The sequence below is a fragment of the Onychostruthus taczanowskii genome, unplaced genomic scaffold, assembly GCF_017590055.1.
Source record: "Onychostruthus taczanowskii isolate IOZ18803 unplaced genomic scaffold, ASM1759005v1 scaffold26, whole genome shotgun sequence".
In the NCBI taxonomy this organism is placed as follows: domain Eukaryota; kingdom Metazoa; phylum Chordata; class Aves; order Passeriformes; family Passeridae; genus Onychostruthus; species Onychostruthus taczanowskii.
In genome coordinates this window covers 5728765-5754723 of record NW_024499906.1, presented here as the reverse complement: position 1 = coordinate 5754723, position 25959 = coordinate 5728765, and the positions used below count along the sequence as shown (strand labels likewise).

Sequence of the window (25959 nt, the reverse complement as noted above, 5' to 3'; positions counted from 1 at the left end):
AAGACAAAAGTACAATACTATTTATTGTCCACTGTTTAGCCAGTTTCAAGACATCCACAAATGCTATGCTTAGGTAATCAAAGCAAGTGAAGTATGTATTTCAACAGTACTATGCACACTTATAACCACAAAGTAGAGTGTAATAGAAAGCAACTTCTTAGATTTTTAAGAGCCTATACGGCAATTAAACAAGTAACTGCCATATTCCAATCCATGTTCTGCCAAATTTCATAACATAAGTACAGACTATGCAGCAGCTAATATACTTCACTGAATACACAAAACAATAGCTCACTTTCCATAAGCACTGGCTCTCAGGCCTGTCAGGAACAAAAACCTACATTCTCACTGTGGCTAACATCTACCATTTACTCACCTAGCACTTCAGCTTAATGAAATAATAAAAAAAAAAATCTAAATGCTATATAATAAACCACCTCCACAGAGTACAAACTAATATCCAAATTTTTTTTTTTTTATTTTTTAAAGCAGCAAAAGGATGTATCAACTGATAATTCATTCTGTACCAGACCAGGCAGATCTGAAAAAAGAGTACAGGATAGAGAAGAGGGAAAAAATACTGTGTAAAACTGCAATGCAATGTCTTAAATCTGGCAGATCTATTTGCTAGCTTTGTCCTTGTTAAGATCCCACAAACTGTGGAAAGCACTTTTTACCCCTAGAGTGGATGCTACATCGGCTATTCGTCTTCTAATATGAACATAGGCTAAAAAGAGTTAAAAGAAGAAATAGCAATAAAACCATCTTTAATAATCTACTCCAGTTGGCTGACTTAGGCATCAATTTATAAAACCTACACCATTACTCCTACTCTAATATGTGGCAGCATAACTATGCTGTAGGTGTTTCTCTCCAAGTCGCCCTGAGTACCTCTCATGGTCGATATTGCAGTAATAAAGTGCATTTCATGTTCATTTAAATTTGTGGTATAAAGACCAGGAAATGAGGTTTAGGTGCACAGTTAGAAATTTAAAGCAGATGCTTTAATTTATTAAGAAATATTCATATGATTCAGTTTCACAGCATGCGTGAATATAAATCCTCAAGAGATTTAATTAGGTGTATTTTATCATAAATTGCATTCCCACAGACATATGCTGCTCCTGCTTCCTGCTGATAATAACAAAACCAACTGATACTTAAGAGCACATCTAAAGTGTGATTTTCTGACAACATTAGGTACAGTGAGAGAATTAAAAAACAGTGCTCAATATAAGTATCAGTGGTTTTCCCAGTTGCTTAACCATACTGACTTAGAAGGGAGTTTATTTCATATAGTACAAATTAACCTCATGAAGTTCTGTGTTTTGTCAATCTACAAAATATATCCTTGGCTTCCAATACTATAAACATGGCACATGAAAAAATTATGTTTGCTGTATCTATAAATGTGCTTCATGAGAGCCTACAAAAATATTCTCTTGTTTTGAAAACCATAGTTTTGATCAATTAACATCTCATTAAGTCTTTTCTGAGTCTTTTCTGCAATACAGTGATTTCTTAATGCTCTAAGTATTTTGATCATAGTTTCATACTTTCAGGATGTAGCATTTATTTCCTGCATTTCACTTCAGAAAAAGAGTATTTAGTTTTGTGGACTTTGTTGAAAAGTTCTTTGTCAACATGAGCCACCAACCGCAGAATAGTTAAAATGATCATGATTTTTCTAGGCAGTTCCCAAAGTCAAAACAGAAGCAAATGTCTGAGCTGAAATCAGAATTCAAAACAAAGAAATTATTTGAAATGTAATTTGAAAATCATATACAGGTGGTTTGGGCTTTTTTTAAATTTTAGTTTGAAATACATTATATAAATACAGATCTAAAGGGTAATTCTCTCTCAGATATTATCATTTAACATCTTCAGGTATGCATCCACATATTGGTGTTAATTTTCACGTAGTCTGCTATTTTTATCACATATTTTTCTACTCCCGCCTACACTCACATACAGTGAAATTTCTCTTTCAAGATGACTTCACAATTCATAATATATCCCAGAATGCAGGGATTTTCTTCTCTTTTTTTACAAAAAGAAATCTGGCCATGGATATTTTTGTGTTCCTGTTCCTCCTGTCTGTTTTCCAATTAGAAAAAAATTCGAGTGAACTATGATACAGATAATATTGAACCTTGTAACAGGTTTTGAGCACAGGGCTTTCTTTAACCTCAGAAACAGCTATAGTTAACACTGCCGGCGATAACACTGCTGCTAGGATCTTTTCAGATATGATACAAGAACTTTTAAAAATAAGCTTAGCAGACAGAATGTCTGTATCGTTACTTCTAGGTCGAACTAAACACCTTTTTAAAAAATATGAACCATTTTGAAAGAGATTTTTTTCACCTCCTTATTGTTTTATATCTGAAGTGTTTGCATTGTCACAGTCATGATGGTCTAAGGGTTAACAAGTGCCTAAGTTCATGGGAAGATAAGGATTTGTGTTAAGCTATTTTTTTACACTTAGATTCCTCACCTTAAAGGTGTTGTCACATTCCTGACTGACTCTAACCTGAGATTCACTGTTCAACCAGTTCTGCAGAAGGACAGAAGCCTGAGTGTCTCTGCTGTGTGCAGACTGGAATAATGAAGTCAGAACCTTACGTTACAAACAGAAATGAACCCTGTAAAATCCCTAACTTCCCCATGCCTATTGGTGGGAATGCAGCACAAAGCCTCAGAACTGAATACAACCAAGAGCAGAAGGAACAGAGGAAAGCTCTTTGGTGAGCTGTTTCTTTGTCTAATTCATTCCTATTTCTTCTTTATCTTCCTCCTTGGCAAGGTCTCAGTCAGCACTCAAGAACACACACACAATCTGAGGGAACAGCAAAGCAGTAATTCAAATTTATATTACAAGTCACACGGTACAGTTTCTCCTGATTCTGCCACTATCATTAAGAAAGGGGTTATTCAGATATCCCTGAAAAAATATGGACCTGTTCAAAGACCTAACATAGAGACTTCATTGCCATTAACTTTGGTTAGGACCCAGTCTTTTCACATTTTCCTCAGTTACTGTTTCAGTGTGCCCAAGACCTGCAAGATGGTGCTGCACTTGTCAATTTTTGGCAGGTATTTTTGGAATTGCAGAATTAATTCTCAGAACTGTCTGTCAGGATGGACTAATACATTAATAAGACAGTAGGTCTGCAATCTTTGGCATCTGGAAAATCAAACATAAGTTATCAATAGGACACACTGTATGAGTTGAGCACAGATTTAAATTTCTTTATATTTTAAAACTGCTGCTGAAGATAACTCCTGGATAAACTTGCAACTACACCTTAGTCAGAAAGGGCCACCCTAAACTTCTACCAGCAAGTATTTGAGTGCTTGACAACACCAGAAGCATCAAGCACTCCTAAAGTTTGAGTAAGAAAAGTACCCTGGATGCAGGAAGGGAAGGTAGGGGATAAAAGAAGACACATACAGTCATCAGTGGGAAAAAAAAGTCAGTCTGTCCTCCAAAACACCCCAAATCCAATCAGTCTGCTCCTATAGGTTTCACTATTGCCCTTCTCCACCTTCTAAACCTAAGTTCTGATCTGTGCACACAGTGGTTTCTAAACTGTTCAGAGATGGCTCAACTAGAAATGGCTTTAGCTAGCTTATGTTACAACACCCTAGCAGAGACAACAGACCCCAAAGAAAAGAAAATTAAATAATTTTGATAGAACAGGTAACATATATCAATATCTACCAACACAATACGTTTGGATATCAATAAGATATTAATTCAGGCATGCAGAGCCACTTTCAGTGCAGAACATTATCAGCCTTGAGGTATGTCAGAAACTTGGGTGAAGATCTTTTTAATAATTTCCATTTAGTGGCTTTGTTATATTAATTACACTCTGTTGGAAGCTTTAATTTCAAGTAGTGGCATATAATATTTCTAAGTTTTACTACTTTATGCTATACCTTGCTTTCAAAATTGAAACAGGAGAAGCTGACAACTCTCAGGCGATGTGCTATCCATTTTAACTTTGGGTTTGAACATTTCAGTCTTCTTGTGAGGCACTGGGAAAGCACGGAGCAGTCACCTGGAACACAGCACTTCAAGGCAAAAACAGATCTTTACAACTCCTCTGTGAGAGGCTTTCTGGGCTGTGAGCCGACATTGCCAGCTCATGTCCAATTTTTCATCGACCAATATTCTCGAGTCCTTCTCTACAAGACTGCTCCCAATCACCTGGTTTGCACTGATACTGGGGATTGCCCTGCCGCAGGCGCAGAATATGCATATTATCATACATTTATGTATTCTACAGAAGAAACTTATACAAAATTATAAACTAAAGTAACATTGACCTTAAAACCTTAATGATCACTGGTAGTTGTCACAAAGCTGCCTCAGTTCCGGCTTTCTGCCAGGGCCAGCAGGTGAGGAACTAAGCAGTAGAGTCCATGAGCACTCTTTGTGCTTTCCTGTTGGGGTCATCACAGCATTCAAGGTACAAGGTCAGCTCAAAAAAACTTCTCACTGCAATCTCAGCTATGGATAAAGCAATCAGCCCTGTAACAGTTCCACTGTACTATTCAACAAACAGACAGATTTGAGTTGTAATATTCTTTCTACCAGCACAGTGGCATTTGTGTTGAGTCCTAATGGTGGTACTGGCTTAGTGCACAGTGCAAAATTTTCAGTGAATTATCCCAGATACCAAAATGACAATGATTAAATCCCAGGCAAACCTATTGAATATAAACAGAGGAGGCAACAGCCTAGCAAAAACATCATAACAGAGTTCAGGAATGGCACAATTATTGTATACAAGGTTCAGTTAAAAATATTTTTCATTAAAAAGCACAAAGCAGCTTGAAAATTTCAAACTCAATGTAGACTTGAAAGGAAGGAGTACTTTCAGGACTTACACATCACTAGAACTGACATTTAAATCATATTCTGTTGATAAAATACCATTCCAAAGAGAAACCACCTCGTTCTCTCACAATCATGTCAGTCTTGCAGTGGTAACTGAATTAAAATAGCAGCATATGTTTTTCTTAAGGCCATAAGCAGACATATCTGTATTTAAATATAATGCAATACATATCTGTATTTGAATGAAGGCATGGAAAGAACAAAGAATTTGTGAGCCATTGTTTTTATATGAAATTGTTAAATTTGTGTATGCACATGAATGCACATAAATATTTCAGGTAGGGGTGCTTTGTATTAATTCCTGCTTCTTTCAAGCTGTGGGAAGTAACAGCCTGTAGAAGAGCTTTTGTGAAAAGTATTACTGAAAATTATTTGCATTTGATTTGAAGTGTAAATAAGCCTCCTATGATTTTAAAGTTCCTTCACTGTATTTGCAGCTTAAGTATAATTTGTTGGCCTTTGATACTGGCAATCCCAATTTTTTCTATTTAGATGATTCAAGAGAAAAAGTAAGTTTAAGTAGACGAGATGAGTGTATTTCCAAGAATTTTACATTATATCTCTCACTTAAAGTAAAAGGAAGTAATTTACTGCTCTTTTCCATTTTATGGCATTAATTTGAATTCAACTCAAAAGCCTTTTTAAAAACATCCCGGACTCAAGCATTAGCAGGTGGCTGCACAACATCCTCCCTTTTGGAAAACATTTCAGGATTGTGCCTGAGTACTAATTGATTGTTGCAGTGCTTCATTATCTTGTATGAATATCTGAGACATTTGGAGAATGAAAGAGTCTTCCATAAAATGCAATGCTGTGATTAATTTCTAAAGCTGGCATCTTTTCCACCCAAAGAGCCTTTAGTGAGCACAGGAGGTACCTACACAGCTTTCCTCCATGGTACCTGGTCCTATGGCATTTTAGGACTTAAGCTCCCACTGGAATTTTGCCATGTCTTTAGGAATTAAATCACCCACTGATCACAGGGAAACCCAGTTTGATAAGCACTGGAATCCTACAGACAGACATGCCTTTAAAAAAGAACCAGAAACAGAGGATGGGCAGTTTGTCATCTATGAATTTTCTTGAACTTGGTGACATCCCAAGTAACAGACAATATTTGGAGGGACACATGTGCACCCTGCCACCTTTCAGACCACTGTCTCAGTGCCTTCCTGTACCTTCATAAATTTCAGAAATGTTTTGATAAGCCAGGAAATCAATGCATCAGCAACAGAACTTGCCCCCTGATAATTCTAATCTTTGATTCTGCAGCAGGTAGCTTTTAGTACTCAATGATACCACAGAATTTTTGTAGCTCTTTTGCAGCAGGGAACTGTTGGACGATACCAGTCTACTGATCTGCTACAAACTCCAAATATCATCAGTAGCACGTGAACAAAACAGTTTAAAAATAGAAGATGTGGTATGGTGCTGACATTCTACATATTGTGAAAAATTGAGCTTGTCAGGCTGGTAGTTGCCAAAGCAGTTTTGCAGAACTCAGAACACTGGCAGTACTCAACGTGACTACAGCATTTGGAATGGTGACCAGTAAGAGATCCATGAATGTCAGTGAGCTCTGCAACAGAGAAAATGCTGACACTGATGAAGAAATGAGCTTTTTTATTTACATCAGTGACACCAGATCAGTCATGGTAGTTAAAACTGAACTCTCAGATTTTCACCCACTATACCGTGACTTTCATATTACAGATGGAAAAAAGGATGAAAAGGAATGTGCTACCCTGGGAAGAGGAAATATGTTCCTACGTACTAAACAAGTCCCTCACTGAAATCTGGAAAGCACCTTAGCAGCAGAGACATCTTTGTAATTATTCTTGTCCTGCTTGAAGGACCTCCAGCATTGTACGACACCAAGGACTCTGATTTCAAGACAAGGAATCAGTGCCCCTGACATTAAGGTTTACTAGAATTATAAATATCCAGAACTTCTGGTGCTGAGCACTGGTACTGAGTGAGGCTTTTTTCCAGCCTGAAGAAACTGGCTACAACTGATGCCTGAACATACTCGAGGGTGACTATTTTTAGCCTCACTGCTTTCAGCAGATAGAAAGGAAATGGATGCTTTTTTGCTGATTACCATAAAGGCAAACTAGATATGTTCTTAAAAGCAATGCCTCTGTTTCATGAACTTTATGTCAAAAAAACCCCAGGACAATGAGAACTCTCCAAATGCAACTATTAATTTCTTTCCCCAAGGTATAAGGAAAAATTAATGGAGTATTTGCCATAAACTCTTCTTAAATATGCATCCCAAAGTATCTCTCTTCTTTCTGAAAATTACTTTCATGCTAGGCTTCTACAAACAACATGTCTTTCCAAAAAGGCACAGAACACATACACTATGCTCTTTATTCAGAAACTATTTCAGTTCCAGAGAAATGCAGAGGAATCTGGACACAATCTTAGGCAACCAGCTCTAGGTGTCCCTGATTGAGCAGGACTGTTTGGACCAGATGACTTTCAGGGGTCCTTTCCCACCTCAATCACTCTGTGATTCTGTGACTCTCACCTGGAAATGATGATATTTAAAATACAGAAAGAAGGTAAATTTCATACCATGCTGTAATGAATCCATTTTAATGTAAAACAAAAGAAGAATCATAAGTCAGGCAGCAAAACCTACTTCTCTTTTATCTTGTCTCCTGGCTTTTACAAAAAAAAAAGGAAACTGAGATCTAGTGACCAGATCAATGGTCTCACCCAAAATTTAAGAAAGTATCAGTTTCCATAACCAATATCATTCATATGCTAGAAAGTGCATTTAAAAAAAAAAGGTTTTATGCCTCTTCCCCCCTGCCGAACCCGCCTCAGATTACCCTGAATACACTTGGCTACTAGAAGCTGAAGAGTAAAATGGAGTAAAAAGAACATATTAACCTTCTGCATCCAGCTGCAGATTTAAGAGAAACACAATAAATTACCTGCTGCATTACCAACAGTAGGCTATGCCTTATTTATTAGTATCATTATAATGGCTGGAAGCAACAACTAAAATTACAACCTTTTTCATATCACTGAACAAAAAAGCATGGTAATATAAAAGGCCTATTAAAATCCAGTCTCAGAACACCACTTGTTAAGAACAAAAAACAACACACAAAATGAAAAGGACAAGGGACAGTGAAAAGAGTCTAAGGTCACCAAAAACAATAAAGGAAACAAACAAATGCAACAGTCCTGACTGCTGAAATGGGGAATAACCACTTCTCTGGGCTGCTGAGCTCATCTCACTTAAACCTTATTTTTCTCACTTGTTTCTCTCCACTTCTCCAGTAAAAAAATGTGAAAAAATGGATCAAAAATGGACACACATACTGAAGTGTGTCTGTTACTTTGCAGTCCAATTGTTCACAATTAGAGTGTTATTTGCTTGATTTCTTAAAAACTGGTGGGTGTCCAGGAACAGAAGAATCATATTAAATACATATCTTAACAGTATAGCTTAACCTACATGAACAGGATTAACATAATTTTTACAAAGTACACATAACTCTTCAGGAAAAGCTGTGACTGGAAATACTCTAGCATATGAAAAAAAAAAAACAACAAAAAACTGTACTTGATGAGTAACTTAAAACACCCTAGGAATGTGTTTTTTTACTATGCTGAATCTTACCTCAAGCCAGAGAAACTGATCTTTGATACCTGAAGAATCAAGGTCACATTGACTGCCTGGCAGATGCAATCTCAGCCGTGCATAAAACTGGCTTTCCACCTCAAACAAACTGAACAGCATTTGTGCAGCACGTCAGACTTTGTGGAAAATGCACAGAGGTATGCACACTTATGCATTTTGGAAAGGAATTCATAGCCAACTAAGCATATCTACAAGAATATATAGGAAGTGGCATGGTGGTCAAATGACTCATTTTCTTCTGCTAGTAGGAAGTATTTGGGGGGGGAAAGAAAAAAACCCAAAACAACCCCAACGAAAAAAACCCTCCCAAATCCCTGGTATAATGCACATTTTTAGCAATATACTGAACTGTCAGTCAGTCAATACTCTCTCAATACGTTAGAAAAGGTGAGCATCTCATCTGCACTAATTAAATTTCACTTGCTTGACCTAGAACACGAAGCTTCAGGACTTCTAGAGGCCTCCATAATATGGTTGTAAAGAAATATGACTTTTCAAATGTGGAAGTTCATTATTCGAGAATGTTTTACAACCCATTACTCCTAAAAGTCTATTATGTACGTTTCTTCCAGCATCTTTTATCAGGACTTTCTTTATATTCTCTATAGAAAACTCTTAGAAGAAAAAGCAAGAAGGTACACAAAATTCTTGCAGCCTTGTTACAAGCTGTCATACTGGCAATCATATTTTCACTAATGACACTTCAAGACATATTTTTAAATTACTCAAGAGAGCTATAGGGATTATGACCCTTGTTGCACTGTTAAATGTTGGCTCTTCTAGGCTTTTGGAAATCCTAGGACTCCTTCTTTTTCTTCACTTGGTGTACAGTTTGTGAGACTTCAGTAATTCAGGTTAGGTATAGTCAAACCAGAGTATTCCACAAGCCATTGTGAAAGGCGACCAGCATTTCAGCATCACATTTGAGAATGAAACAAGGGCACTGAATTCATCCTTTTTTGCCTGCCATTCTCCACCATTGCAGAAGTGCTAACAAACACATCACACAATTCATCAACTGCTTGATCTGCACTTCACATGAGCCTTCAAAACCTCCTCTGAGAACTTCGAGCCTGCAGCCCCCAGTGCAGAGGGCCCGAGCAGTCCTGGACACCTTTCTGTAGCTACTCAACTGAACCATGTCAGTCTGAATTGGAGCTTTGCAGAAGTCACTCTCAGAGATTTTCTTCTTCGTAACTTTACCTTAAAATGAAATGTATGATGCTGATCTGGTCCAAATACTTTTAAAAATATTTTTTCCTATGAGGAAATGGAGAAGCAGAAATGGGAAAGGAGGACTGAGAAAGATTTGGGGAAGAAGAGAGTTTGCTGTGATCGAGGGATGAAGAGAATGGACATAAGGACCAATGCAAGGATTGAAACAGGTAATGTAGCAGAAAGAATCTGAGATGGCTACAACTGGCATGATGATATTTAAAATATAGAAAGGAGGCAAATTTCATACCATGCTGTAATGAAGCCATTTTAAGGTAAAACAAAAGAAGAATCATAAGTCAGCCCGCAAAGCCTACTTTTTTTATCCTCTGTCTCCATGCATTTACAAAAAGAAGGAAACTGAGATCCAGTGATCAGATCAATGGTCTCTCCCAAAATTTAAGAAAGTATCAGTTTGCACAAACAATATAATTAATATGCTAGAAATTATATATTAAAAAAAAAAAAGAAAATAATGGTTTTTTCCCCCTTGTACAACCCCAGCCCTCCATTTTCCCTTTTTTGTGAATAGCAAACACTCCTTAGGAGTATCAAAATTGTATTCTCATCTCCTCTCAAGTCATCTGGAGCCTGAAGCGATCCTGAATGTCTGGGGAACTCCTCTCTTCCTGTGCCCTATGTTTCCCAGTGCAGACAAGATCTTCTGCTTGGAAGATCTCTCTCTTTGGAGGGGTCATTAATCCAATGTGGTTAAACATTGGAATCACAAAATTAAAATCTCTTAAGCTTCAAAGACAAAATTAAGGCACAGACAATGCATCTTCATGGTGGAAAGCTGACTACAGTACAAAAATCATCTGGCTTGTGTGGGACTGGCTAGGGAGGATGTGGAGCCTGCCTAAGGCAGCCTGACAGACGGGAAAGGCAACCTGCCTGGATGACACGGATGGTGGGGGCACAAGCCTGGTGCAGATACAGAGTGTGCTGCACAGTGAGCCATGTGTGTGACCCCCACCTGTGACACAGGCACTGCTACCACAGTTCACATGTGCCCCCACTGTCTGACAGGCTCCATGGGGCAAGAAGGGAATTATCATAGAGCAATGTAGGCACAGTATTTTCTGTACACTGCACAGTAAAGCTGACTGCAGTTAGGAATGGTCTGCCTACTTTTTTCCCCACACAGTCCAAATATTTTTAAATGGGATCATGAGATCCACTCCCACAAGACAGAAATCATGACAGGTGCTTGAAAACCACATATATTATTTTCCAGCTAGCCTCAATAATAGCAAATGCAAAACCAATCATTAAGGTGCTATGAAGAAATACACCGCTAATAAAAAATTTGCAGGAAGTTCAATAGCACAAAGCTTTACTAGCAGGATAGTGGGAGATTCATGGTATTTGTCCCTCTTCTAGAAAGTGAAGCTCAGGAAAACTGAAAAAATTTAAATAAATCTGCCGACAACAAAACTTGCAAAATGGAATACCAAGTGAAGGCCACACAACCTCTCTTTTACCTTAGTTAGGGAGCAGTTATCCCTAGAGACACATTTGTACCTTGTATTCAACGTGTTACGAACATCAGCCACCTCTATCCTTTCTGTAATTAAATCAAAAGTGGAGGGGGGGAACCCTCCTGACTACTACGTTTTTTAACATTTTCACTCACACATGTCACCAGTTTCTGCAGTTTCATCATCCATCCTTAAACCCACATGTCACGCTTATCTCCCACTTAACTTAACAAGCCCATCACAAGACCATCACTTCATCCTCATGCTGAAACTCAACAGAGCAGCAAGGAGACCAATGCCATGCCAGGCATCCATCAGCTGATCTCCTCGACCCAGATGCAGACAGCAAAATAGACAGGATCCATATCTGCATTTAATACCAGGAAGTATATAATCCTTTTTGGTTACTGCCAGCTCTCAGAAAAAAGTGATTATAGATTTTGAGAGTGTGCAGCTCCATTTTCTAGATCTTAAACGTTTGAAGCTACTGCATTTATCTTTTACTTCCTTCCCAACTTAGTATTATAGCACTCAAAGCCTACACAATAGATTTGCTGTTTTGTCAATATAAATTCCATCTTTGAAAAGTCTGTCTCATATAAGCAAAACAGTAAATTGAAAAATGAACAAAATGGTTAAATATAACATAGCTCTATAATGTGTTTTATATTTAATGCTGTCACCTTTTTTTATGTACAGACTGTAACATGTTGAGGGTGGGAGAGCATAAAGGGAGTGAAAAGTTAGATCCTACTACTCAAATACCAGATACAGTATTTGGATATAAACCAATTCTTTGTGAGGCTGAGACTGCTAGATGTGTTAAATCTCATGCTGATTCTCAGCAGATCAGACTATTTTTTTTAACTTCTTGGTAGGAGGCAAAAAAATCTTTAACAACATGTGAAGTTAGAAAGTAGGAATACACAGCCTGACAATTTTTCTAGAGGAAGGAAAAAAACAACGGTACCATTGTTTTCACCTGCAAATATTTTCAGAGACAAAATCTGCTTTTGTGTTTGTACTTCTGTTGCTCCTATAGGAGTAGAACATGACAAAATTGAAGACCAGGGGGGGCTTCATCCATGCGTGACAGAAAGTAGAATGCTGAAAAATTCAGTTTGGGTAGTTCTTAATTAAAGCTGTCAGTTCTGTTTTGGTCTCCTTCTGTGGCCTTACCAGAAGAAGCTTATCTGATCAACTATGTACAAAATGCAAAAAAGCACTTGGATCAGGAAACCTGTAATTAGAACAAGTATGAAGCAAATACACTATATATTCATGTATGTTTAAAATTGCCAGGTTGAAATGAGTCCTTTTCTATAACATTACATTTGCCTCATCTCCATTTCCGACTGATGACAAAAACCATGACAGCAATCCTAGAACTCAGTCTGAAATAAAGTAGTTCACTGTACAGGAACAAACTTATGGTACTAATTTCCAACAGCTAGAACATAAAATGTCAAAAAATGTCAAAACTGAATGAACTCTGTAAGGAAGTACTGGAGCAATTTAGACGACAGAGAAGGTTAATAAAATACAAGAGACTGAAAACGTATATGATACATAGAAATCAGATCAGGCATCAGAGAAAAATGTCACTTTGCATTTTATGTTTCTTTTGACAATTTTAAAGCCAGTCATGGACAATTCTCTTCCTGAAATTTCCTGCTTTCAATGTCTCTATTTACAACAAACTCACAGTATAAAAAGGTGATTTAATGAAAACCCACATGCTTAGAATATATAAAGATGGACTCAATATAAGGCACAATTCAATCCCAAATCTGATTACTAGAGAACATCATCAAGTTAATTCCCCATAAGATACATGAATCAAATGGTAAATTCTAGCGCTATTTGGCAAAATTTTCAGAAGTCGCTAAATGATCCTGTTAAATGTGTGCACTGTGGTTTCCATGCCACTTCTGATATTTTCAGTCACTACACTTTCTAAGAACCATGCCAATTTAGGTTCAGCACTTCTCCAGAAACTTCTATTTTGGACATTCTAAATGTCTTCTCAGAGATCTTTTTTGTCTAGCATGGCACAGTGTAAAGTGGAATTAAACTTGGGTGATCCACAGAAACCCACACTCGAGAAATGCACCCTGAGCAGACCAATGTAATCCCTGAAGTCCTCAGGAAATTCAGCTTGAATCACATTTGAATACAGTCATATGTTCAGATATGAAAAGGTACATGTGCTCTAGTAAGAGATTTGCATATGATGGGATGCAGAAGTATGCATCATCCCACCAAACAAAACCAGAGGGAGATACAACGGTCACAGCAGCCTTCACTCCCTCCCTAAAGTAAATCCACCCCAAAAGCAAGGTCAGTTCTGATTCTGTGTAGATCTGGTGTGTAAGACCATGATAATACTGAAATTAACCTTCCCTAGTAAGGCAAAGTCAGATATCACATATCATTTGTTATTAAGGCCTCCTACCTTTTCAGCTTCATATAATTTTCACTAGCTGCAGGTCTGCATTCAGCACGTTGCACCACTATTCCTTCCAAAGCAAGTTTATCTAGAATGAAAAGAAAATGAAGTAAATCTGGACATTAAAATAAGATCCACCAAGACAGTCAGCATTTGAATTATTTTTCACTAATTAAGAATTTACTAAATATAACATAATTCTAAGTTCTCGAACCAAGTTCTAAAATCTCTGCTATTTAGACACCAAAGAAATAAGCAGAAAAACATGTTTGCATAGCTGGTGTACCCTAGACGTCCTTGTTTTGCCTTCAGATGTTTTACATATTAAGAATGAATCACAGAGATCACATTTTAAATACGAGATTTCAACTCCTTTCTCTAGATGTTGCACTCAGATTATTATCTAGGAACTTTTTTGTAAATGGGCAATTAATACAATCAGTGACTATGAAAAAAATAATATACAAAGAGAATCCAATAATCAAAGTATCCAAAATTAGTGGAAGATAAAACAAAAGCTAACTTTATTCTTATTCTCTGGAAAATAGTACCACATTTTCCTCTTGTTACAATTTTTTTAGAAAGACATTAAAGGAACACAATGCAAAAAAAGTAATAATACAACAGATGGTAACATTCAGGGAAAAGAAGTAAAAGCTTTCAGTTAGTAATCTAGGACATCACATAAATGTATCTAGGTAATACTCCTCTCTGGATATTCACCACAACGTGAGGCAGTCACTTTGTTACCCTACGTGACCACCTTTTCCCTAAAGCAACGATGGCAGAGCAGTACCTGCCTACACCATAAAGGTAGGTAAACCCAAAAATTAAAAGCAACTTAATGCAGAAATGAAGAGAGAAGTGATGGTGGGGAGACTTCTTCACTTCTACTACAATGTTCTAGTGCATGATGTGTGGATGTGGGAGGAGCACATGTCAATTAATCCATCTGTTTTGGGCATAGCCAGCGCAAGATGTGTTAAACAAACACCTCTGGAACAGCCTTGCATACAAGAAAGGATGAGTTTTAAAGGCTTGATTAGCTCCCCGTATTAAAATATCCTTCCAAGAGCACTACATTGTCATTGTCACCTTCTGCTGGCAATGTCATAGAAGATGACAGAAACACTTAGAAATACTGATGTCCAAGTAACCCAGGGCACTCTGAGATATCTCCGGATTTCCTAGCACTTTATAGACTGAAATATTACTATATCTGCACATCTAAGTCTGCTCTCCCTGAATAATGCCAGAAGCAATTACTTAGACATCACGTATTTTAAAACTATTTAATCTAAAATTTATTGGATTGATTCAAACAAAATCTTTGAAAGCAGTAAGAAAGCCATATTTTTTCAGATAGGTTTGAATGAAATGCAAGAAAATTTGTTTTAAAACACTTGTGATTTTGCAGATTCCCAGCTTAATGGTCAAAAGAGACAACTTGACAAATTTGCCTGACTTCCTGTATATCACAGACAGAAAAATTGTATGGTCTTCCTACTTTACAGAATCTAGTAACTTATTTGTAGCCAAAGTGGTACTAATATTGCTGCTTAGTTTCTAATAAGATTTCGGCTTCAGCTTCTAGCAGTTGGTTCTTCTCATGACTTTCTATACTATGGTAAAGAGTCTTTCAGTACCTGGTGTCTTATCCCTTTGAAAGTACTTATAAATCATTATCAAGTTGCTTCTCAATCACCTTTTCAATAAATGAACGGATTTAAGCTCATGCATTCTCGTTGCAAGACATTTTTGCCATACTTAAATCAGTCCGAGGTTTCTTATTTGCATCTTGTTCAATCTCAAAATGATGTTTTAAAATAACAGAGACCAGAAGCCAGACATAACACCACTGAACTGATTTTATAAAAACCATACATGGAAGTAAAACAACAGATACAGAAGCTGGAATTTCTCTCACCTCACTTAAGCCATTTGAATGTTATTCAGAATCTATGAATTCAGCAGAGAGAGGGAGGAAGGGAGACTGTCAGGAAAAAAATGGTCCCATCTCTTTTAGAATTAAATTATTTTCCAGTGGGGTTTTTTTCTAAGTTTTTTTTTGGAGGAGGGGGCACACTGTGTCTGTGTCCCATGACTGCTTCATGCCTAGATGGCTAAAACTGGGTTAAGATCAATTTGTCTCTAAAAACCAAGTTCTGGGGGTTTGTGGAGTTGACTGGCTATTATATTACCAACACAACTATTCTGAGTCTTTTCTAAGCCTCACATTTTTACCTAGGTGCTCTGCATTGCCTAGGTGTATAATTGCCTTTGGCTTGGTGAAATCACATTGTCTCTAAAACAGATTCTGTGAATTAAGCAATTCCAGTCACACTATGGCAGTCCTGTCATAGTTACTCACTGTCTGACCTGCATTTGTGTCAATCACGACACATTTTATAAGCAGTGATTCTCACCATGTCCTTCTTGCTAATCCTGGAGTAAGCTCTTCAAACTACAACTCAAGAGGCTTCCTACTCATAATTCCTTTCTGATAACTGTCAGCTAGTTTTTAATTTTGTTCTGTGCTTGTTTTAGTTTCTTTTTTAATATAAATCAGAATGCCACAAGGATCTAGACTATGTGCAATAGGAAATGTTAAGCACGCTGCAAATGTGCTGTTACTTTAAACTCATAATCTTCAAAACAAACAAAATGAGGTTTGTGGGACCAGAAAAACTTCACATAAAGCCATGTTTGCTAGCATTCATTACATTCCAATCTTAGATACCTCTTCAACTCCATAAAAATTTTTCTGCTCACTTCAATGGTAGAGGTTTCAAGGCTAGCTGACCTATATTCATATGAACCATCTAACCCAGCTGTCTGAACACTGACATGTCACTATCAATCTCCCTGCTCCTTGCACAATTTTCAAATTATTTTTATGTTTCAAGGATCAGGATCAGTTAAGTTCCTACCCACTATTTAGAAAATGAACATGCCAATTAAACGTGTTTATCCTTAATATTACCACAGAATCACATAACAGTTTGGGTTAGAAGGGGACTTAAAAATCACTCAGTTCCAACCCCCCTGTCATGATCAGTAACACCTTCCACTAGACCAGGCTGCTCAAAGCCCCATCCAACCTGTCCTTTAACACTGTCGGGGTTAGGGAATCCACAACTTCTCTGGTATCCAATCTTTGATGTCTTGGTTAATACCCTCTTTTAATTACCACTGATCCAGATTTGACTTTTGCAGTCAAGTCCAGACAAAATGTTCTAATCACTTAATGTACAAGGCTGTGCATAGTCTCCCAAACACCACCTTGCAGCTAAGCTTGTTTGCTGTCTAAGAGCATCCACTGTCCAAACACCAAAGCTTATGTCCCACTTTCCCTGGACCCTCTTTGGGATTTTAGCACAACCTTAGAGTCAAGCAGAATACACAAAGATGCATGCAAACCTCTGGATGCAAGACTGTAGTGAGGGAACACATTTTTATTCCCTTTGTAGCCTAATTAGACCCCATTCACCAAACTCAAATTCAGAGACTTGGGTCTGTCTTCAACTGTTGCAGGACCAGAGATGCAATGAAAAGATATCCAAAAATGCTACACATCTGCCTTGATATTTCCATAGTCACATCAGCCTAGGAGGTAATGTATGACTAAGGCACGGAATTGCTAGTTTCCTGTTAAAAACACCTACTCAAAGTAGATAGTACAAAATATTAAATAGGTCTGAAAGACTAACTGAGATCAGTCATGGGAAGGGAAATAAGACATTTTCCCAAGAGCCTCACACTCTCAAATGCCCAGCATGTGCTGGCAGGAACAAAGTACCCTCTTAGTGCCGCTCCAGACAGGCTCCTCCACAGAACCCATACGTTCATCATTAGCTGCCAAGTGCATGCTCACCCTGTCCTCCCTGCCTGAATGCCCTGTTGCCAATTCATAAAGCAATTTCAACAATTGTCTCAGTGAGATGATAGATATGCTGGGGAGACACAGAATCCAGCTTGGAATCCTTTTGATAACCATTATCAATGAACAGAATATGGCAGAAACACTTAACCCAATGTTAATAAACGGGCAGGAGAGAAATTTACTGGAATTCTGCAGTAGATGGTCTGATAGGAGTTGGCTTGCTGTAGTTTTTAGAAAGAGAGAGATGGATTGGCTTGGAGATTTTAATGTATCAATCTTCTAGTCTGACTGCACTCAGCTTCGATTTCCAGTCACCGTCTTGCTGGACCATTGACTGCTAAGTTGAAGAGCATGCTAGGAAAGCATTTCTGCCCATCCAAGCACTTACACAGTCTCCCCCTTTATCAAGCCTAATAAAAATAAATCATGTTTTCTTGAACCTTCCATTATGTCAATTCTTCAGCTTCTTAATTGTTCTTACTAGCCTGAGAAAGTCCAGTTCGTGTACGTCTTTCCTGAGATATTATCTCTCATAGCCAGACTTGACAGCACGTGGGTCAGGTTCTGGAGCTCACCAAGTCCTCTGCCTTGTGAGCGGCGCCAAGGAAAAAAAGGAGAAGAAGACCACACTCAGGATGCATGGTACTCAGGCTGCAGGAAAAAGGAGATGAAAGGGTAGGAAGGCCAGGCTGTGGGCATGTGTGCCTTCCGCTCCTCAGCTGTTAGAAGATGGGCTGTTGCTTCCCAGCTGTCATGGTTTACCCCCAGCCAGCAAACAAGCCCCATGCAGCCACTCACTGCCCCACCAGCAGGATCAGGGAGAGAATCAGAAGGGTAAAAGCTGGAAAACTCATGGGCTGAGATAAAGACAGGGCTGTACCACATATAACAGTCACTTGGGAAGACAAATGCCATCACTCTAAATGTCCCCCCCTCTTCCTCCTTCTTCACCCACTTAATATACTGTGCATGGTGTCACATGGTCTGGGACATCCATTTGTCAGTTTGGGTCACCTGTCCTGGCTGTCTCATCTCTCAACCTCCAATGCACCGCTAACTTCCTTACCAGTGTGTCAGTACAAAAAGCAGAAAAACTCTTGGCTCTGTGTAATCCCTCTCAGCAATAACAAAAACATCTCTGCGCTATCAACCCTGTGTTCAGAACAAATCCAAAACAGCCCCATACCAGCCACGGTGAAGAAAGTTAACTCTACCCCAGCCAAAACCAGCACAGTTGCATCCAAGTCAGAAGTCCTGGTAAGCCCACACTGCTCACTTAAACCGCTGTGCAGCTTCACATCTGCATGTGTTGGCTGGACAAGGAACAGCCCTTTCGTTCACTAGACCTCAGCCCTGCATTTACACACCAAAGGCATTTTGTGGCACCTCTCTTGCCTCAAAGCTGGTGCCCTTCTCAGACCATCCTTCCCTGGTAGCTATGCAACTATGGAACAGGCTCTCCAGGTCTTCACTTGGCATTCCCTTGTTTAGACATCCAGTGATACAGTCTATGTTTGTTTTACTGACCACTGCACAGAACTCAGGCTCAGCTGTCAATGACCTATTATACATAGGTCTGAACCTCTGCTGTAACTATCCTGCAAACACAAATAGTGCAAGCTCTGTCTACAGTGTATTCCTGGGCACATAAGCTTTGTATTTGGTGATAATAAAATGTTATCCTAAACAACTATCCAAATTGTTCTGCATCATCAATGTATCACCTTTCTGACTGGACTCTCAGGTGTATCATCTCCAAAACCATCAGCAACAACCTCCTCGATCTTTTTCACTAGAAAAAAATTGGACCAAGAACCAAACCACAGCAACATCTGAATGACAATTTTCTGCTTAACATTTGCCAGTTTCAAGCCTGCAGGTTAAGTTCTGTATAGCTAAATGATAGGGAAACTAAGGTGGCATATATTCTATTACAAAATGAAACATACTGAAGGATTTATCAGAAAAAGCATCACCTGCTTTGCTGAACAAATTCGATTTTTAAAAAAAGGGAAAAAAAAATTGGCACCACCCATTTTCTCTCCATACATTGATTAGCATTATATCACTCTCCCTTAATTTTTAACTGATTGATTTCCAAGTCAGATATTTTATCATTCTTCATACAGTACCTTTTCATATTTAAATACCTGTCTCATCAGATATTGGCACAAAATTTGCTCTTCCAGTCTTGTAGAATTGCAGTGCTCAAAAATTATTAAAAATATCAACAGCAACTTTGACAGTTTCTTAGACAGCCCTTTAGAAACTCTTGAATGCAAATTGTTCAGACTTGCTGGTTTGAAAATTTTTAATTTTAATTATTATGTAGAGTTTGTCTTCAACAGCTGTTAATCAACATCTGGAGATATTTTTGAAATGAGAATTTCTATGCTACCAACACTGTGAGACAGGAGCTACTGAATGGTCTAACTGTCCAACAACCTGGCCAATTTTCGGTGTTATGACATTAAATGACTAGCAAACTGCCTCAATAACCCTAACAGATTGCATTAGCATGGCTTCCTAATACACTCTTAAATTTCTCTCCCTCCTGTAGCTGAGAATTTTCCTCATATTCTTTTGTACTCTAATAAAAAATTTAGCTGGTTTTTGTAACCCAGATTATTTTCACTGACAGCAGACTGTTGGCAAAGCTGATGTTCTTTGGATAGGCAAGTAAGCTGAACCACTAGTAAAGCACCAACTTTTCCATGGTGTTTCTGGTCCTGAATCCTCAGCTCCATGGCATGCTCAAGCTTACAGACCACGAGGTTCAGGAAGAGAGTGGAAGTTGAGTGAGAGTGAACTTATTTTCCAAAAGGAAACATGTAGGGCAGAAGGAGGGGCAGATGCCTAGCCCCCTCCTCCTAAGTTTTGTTTTTTGTGTAGCTGCTAGACACCAGCAGTGAATTTTCGCTGTCTCCAGGACAGCTTGTCTGAGCTAGAGCCTGGAAATCTCTGTGGATTGCCCTTCTGCTGCAACCCAAAGTGTGTGTAACTTGGGAAGGGAGTACAACTACTATAGCCACTTTCCTAAGTGTGCACAAGGGTTCTCTGTGTATTTCATGACTTAATCTGAAACCAAAACAATATCCTTTCAATCGCTGGATTCCAGCACTATTCCCTATTTCAACAGCAAACCCAGCATACAGGTGACACTAAAAATTTGTGAAGCAGCAGTCATTTCAGGATTGCTACCCCACACTGTAAGCAAAACACTTCGGCAGGATAGGGCAGAAACAGTTCACTAACAACAGGGAAAAGCATCCAGCAACAAGCTACTCCATTCAATCCAAGTGGGAAGCAAGAAGATCTGGGATGCACTTGGTACATCTCAGCTACTACAGACAACACAAAAGACTCTCAGAGGACAAAAATGGTCAAATTCTCTAACTCGATTGCAGGAAATACTTCTGTATCTTTGCCAAAATGAACTTTTGGATGGTCTTTCAGTGCATGGACAAAAGGACAGAAAAAAGAAAATCTAGCATAGCTACACCTTCAAAAAACAGTAAGTTATATGAAACCACCCCACTAAAATTACACGCACTACAATACCACATGTATGACCAAGTGCAAAGGAAGAATTAGGCTTTTTGGGAAAGTCCTGTGCATGGCAGAAAAAGTGGAAAATTTTCACTGAGAAATGCCATGCTTTAGTTTTGTGTTACAGATGACTGTCAGCTGCAGTGAAATAAAGCTACATGGGTTTGTGGGAATGAAAATTTTACAGCAGCTCTAAATTTTTCAAGTCTCAAAGGTTTAAGTGTAAATATTCATGAACTCCACAGAGTATATTTTCCACACCAAATCCATTTTGAATATTTTATCATACAAACCACTAAAATGATTTTGCATGATCTTTTAAAGAATACTTACTTCTTCACAAAAGTGGAAAATATCAACCACAAGTGTTAGAACATTGAGAAGGTGATGAACAGAGAACACGCACTGTTCTGTAAATTCTGTCTGTTAAAATGCAGACAGTTTAACTGGACATGGAAAATTTCTTGTCTTTTACAAATCCCTTCTCTCCTTGGAAATCCCTAGTCACTTGTACCAGGATGCTCCTAGCACAGATTCAGAATATTTCAAGTTCACTGTGTGAGATGAAAGAACCACCAATCATTCTCTTAAGGTTTAACAGACAATAAGATGGTTCAGTATTTTAGTTATGCACAATCTAAGCACATTACATGAATTTTCCATCACTTGACAATAAAATGAATTTGAGTGAATGTCTCCTGTAATGAAAAAAAGAACCTTACTTGAAACTAATTGGCTTTTTCATTTTCTCAATTACGAATTCAGTAACTTGAACTTCAACACCTTAGTAATTAGTGAAAGGAGTTAATCTTGAAAAAAAGTCCAAATGTTTAAGAATTAGAAAGAGATTGAAATCTCTGACTGAAGTTATGTTAAACATATCCATAGCATCAAAAAGTTAAAAATAAAACCATTACTAATTCATGGTAAATCAAACTTAATTAATAATACCTGCTTAATATATCATATACAGCAGCAGAAAAATTCAGCACTGTATTCAGCGCTAGGGATAGGATACCCTGGCAAGGAGAAGAGTGAGAGAAAAACATTTATTTTCACTAGAGTTGATTACCAGCTAATGAAATTGTATAGTGATTACTCTGTGGTATCAATAAACAACCTTACAGACAGTGGGAGAAGTAGGAATAAGATACTTAGAGCAGAAGAATTTACAGAAAAATCATCTGCCTTTCCACTGCTAGTCAGACAAAGCAGGACACATCTATCTGTAAAGTGAAAAATACATCTTGAAAAAGATGGAACCTCCTCCTCTCCAGGTCTAACCCAAGGAAAGCCTTTGCTCCCACCCGTGCGGGGGAATGCGTGCAGTGGCTCCCATCTGTCCACTCCCCAAGGAAACGCCCAAAGAGATGTGTGGAGAGCTTTCCCCTTCCTGCTCCAAACTGCAAATGTTTAAAGGGGAAATCTTTTTCTAGGAGGCAACTGAGAGGCTCAAAGTACAGGAGTGAAGATAAGCATTTGATTTCAGTGTGCTGTGCCGATGTTTCTGCCTCCCTGTACCCCAGTGTTGCTAAGCTATGGTGTTATGTGATGTTCAAAGCTATCTGTAGGCACACAAGCCCTTTGTTCCACAGGGCAGCTGAGTTCTTCTATCGAGAAAGAACCAAATGATGCTAGACAGCCCTGGTGACTTAAAAACCATCATCAATATAAATGGTAAATCCTCTCTGTAAAATTGTTTTTGTCTATGGCACACAGGAAGGCAAAAAGCAAAACCTAATCAGGCTGCTGTTCTTGTGGTGGTGAGGATAGACCCTTTGACTGCAAATAAAAGCTTTTGCCACAAACTTAGAACAGTCAGACCAACAATTCCTTAGCATCACTTCCAGGGTTTCTTCTGTGGAAACATCTTACTGCTGCACATGTGCCTGATAAATGAGTGACATGCATGTGCACACATTCCACAGATGACACCCCCCCTTATACACACAGGGACACCTTTCGTTTCTGTGTTGTCCTTCTCTATACATCAGGTACTGTAATCTGTACTAAAAAACAACATGCAAAAAACAGGCTTTGTGAAAATAAAAAATCCTTGAAACCCAAATGAAGCTGTTTAACACCATAAGCACAAAACGTGATTTGGCCAGCTGACACTACAAATACATCTGCGAGTATTAAAAATAAGTTGCCATTTAGTATAGCAGTATGTACTTCTGTGCAGAACCCCTTAAGCTATGCAAACCACTTAGACTTAAAGGAAAGAAATAAAACAAACAGTTGTTACATGCTTCTTCCCTTACACAGTTAAATGCAAATTCTCTCTTACAGTCATATTCCTGCTATCTCCCTGCACACACAGCTGATACGCCACCTACTGCAAACCCAAGCTGACAGTCGGAGCAATGCGAGCAGCATTTCCATTCCAACATCGAGCTGGAGCTGAATAAAGGGGCTTTTTAAAAAGAAACATCCTCTTTGCAAGCTGACAAGAGCAAAGCAGGATAGCTGTATTGTTGTCCTAGCTTCAATAATGGAGAGAAAAGCAAGCAGGAGAGAAAACGAATGCGAAGAAAAAAACAGCAACTCTGAAAGCTCGGAGCTAGACAAGGACTATAAAACGTCTCTGATTACTCTGAATGTCGGTGGTTATCTATATATCACACAAAAACAGACACTAACCAAGTATCCAGATTCCTTCCTGGAGGGGATCATAAATGGAAGAATAATGTGCCCATTTGATGCAGATGGTCATTACTTCATAGACAGAGATGGACTCCTTTTTAGACACATCCTCAACTTCCTACGGAACGGAGAACTTCTTCTACCAGAGGGGTTTCGAGAAAATCAACTCTTGGCACAAGAAGCCGAATTTTTCCAGCTTAAGGTACTCTCAGAGGCAGTGAAATCAAGGTGGGAGAAGGAACAGCTAGCATCCCGAGAGACTACTTTCCTGGAAATAACTGACAGCCACGACCGTTCACAAGGACTTAGAATCTTTTGTAATGCTCCTGAATTCATTGCAAAAATAAAATCCAGAATTGTACTGGTGTCCAAAAGCAGGCTGGATGGATTTCCAGAGGAGTTTTCAGTATCTTCAAATATTATTCAATTCAAGTACTTCATAAAGTCTGAAAACGGTACACGATTGGTACTGAAGGAGGACAACACCTTCGTCTGCACCCTGGAAACTCTTAAATTTGAGGCTATAATGACAGCTTTAAAATGTGGATTTAGACTGCTGACCAGTCTGGACTGTTCAAGAGGGTCGATTGTTCACAGTGATGCACTGCATTTTATCAAGTAATCACAAAGGCACAGGAAACGAGCACGCAGCCAGTAAACCTCCCTGAGCTGCAGCCTCCTGGCATCGCAAATAATGCATCTAACTAGCTCTGTACCACAGAGCTCAGCTGCTAATCAACTGATGTGAGCTAATGGTATGTAAATCTCATAATGACATCTATCTCTGGCTTACTTAAGCTGAATGAAAATTTTATGCCTGAATTTAACAAGAATCATCTGCTAACACTGTAAACAGATGGAATGCTTTATGCTCTTTGTAATACGTTTTCTCAATGCTGTCTTTCAACCAGAGTCTAGCTGAATTTTTGTGTACCTGTGTGATGAACGTGCATATACCTAACTGCTCTGCTGAACAGCAGTGAGAGTGTTTTCAGACAATAAGCAGGCTTAAAGTATGTTTTGCTTATAAGACATTAAGAATGAATTTTAACTGGAATAAATGATTTTGACTGTTCATTAGTGTTTATGGTAATCTATTGTACTGAATTTCCAAAAATAAGATTGCAAGAGAGTTTAAAATAACCAACTTAATTTTTAAGTTAAATGATTTCTCAACTCACTTAACCCCCAATTTATACCATATTGTTACAGTAATGCTGCCAGAAACATGTAAATCAACAAAATAATTCTGGGGGAAATTAATTTGATTATAGGAATTGGGTCCAATCTGCACAGAATGTTACATTTTCTAATCATACATACATATGAAATAACTAACAAAAGTATTTGATATTAAGTTTAGTGTAACAGGTTTCCAGTATTGGTATCCAACAATGCCACAGTCAGTATTTCCTAGCAATCATTTGTGCATATAAGGACAGGCAATGAACAGAGACAGCCCTTGCTTTGCACAGTGGCATACTAAATGCAATGAGTACTATCAGTTCTGAACAGACCACCTGCTGGCATTAAAGACAATTCACTCTTAAGTAATGGAATAAATACCTTCATTCTCCTCATCTCCACTATTTATAAAATCTTTTACTTGATATTTTAAACAAAGTTTTAATAGTTTCTACAGCACAAGTGCAACCAATTTAAACACAAGGATTACAAACCAGTCATTTCACAAAAGCAAGTTGAAAAATCATCACAAAAGGCAAAAAGCAGCACTAAGTGTTGTTTGTCATTGAAACCAATCATCATTCACAGCTTATATGAACCCAAAATTCAAGTAAAGTGCTTTTAAAGAAGGAAAAAACCAACTAAGTCTCCCAAAACATTGATTCATACAGGAAAAAAATAATGTTAACAAAAGGCAGTACAATCCATACTGGAAGTGACAACCAAGGAAAACAGCTAACAGAAGACAGGCTGAAAACAGTTGTGGTTTGGATTTTAGGGGGAACAAATCAATCCTAAGTATCAAGGGCTGAGAATACAAATGCCAAAGGTCCACTAATCCCTCAACATGAAACTCTTTTTCACTTTTAACACACAACAGGTGTTGTTAACTAGGTCCCTTGCTACAGATGAATTAATACAGTGATGCTACATCTCCAGACCAGGAGCAGTGACTGAAACATATTCCATGTTCCCATGTCC

The 25959-nt window shown here is 38.3% G+C and overlaps 2 protein-coding genes across 2 annotated transcripts in view; one reads left to right on the top strand and one right to left on the bottom strand.

Moving 5' to 3' along the window:
- The window catches only part of GTF2F2 (general transcription factor IIF subunit 2), a 78355-nt gene that overhangs the window by 27752 nt on the left and 24644 nt on the right, over positions 1-25959 (bottom strand). Inside the window, exon 6 of the mRNA XM_041407305.1 lies at positions 13722-13803. Within this exon, the coding sequence (XP_041263239.1) occupies positions 13722-13803 (82 nt within the window). The remainder of the gene's footprint in view (positions 1-13721; positions 13804-25959) is intronic.
- Positions 9911-24870, top strand: KCTD4 (potassium channel tetramerization domain containing 4). Its single transcript, XM_041407306.1, has 2 exons — positions 9911-9955; positions 23440-24870. Exon 2 carries the CDS (start codon positions 23642-23644, stop codon positions 24413-24415), a length of 774 nt encoding a protein of 257 aa, XP_041263240.1. The 5' UTR covers positions 9911-9955; positions 23440-23641; the 3' UTR covers positions 24416-24870.

Bases quoted from the DNA above. Each gene is read 5' to 3' on its own strand.
- KCTD4 (XM_041407306.1), top strand. From the start codon at position 23,642: ATGGAGAGAAAAGCAAGCAGGAGAGAAAACGAATGCGAAGAAAAAAAC.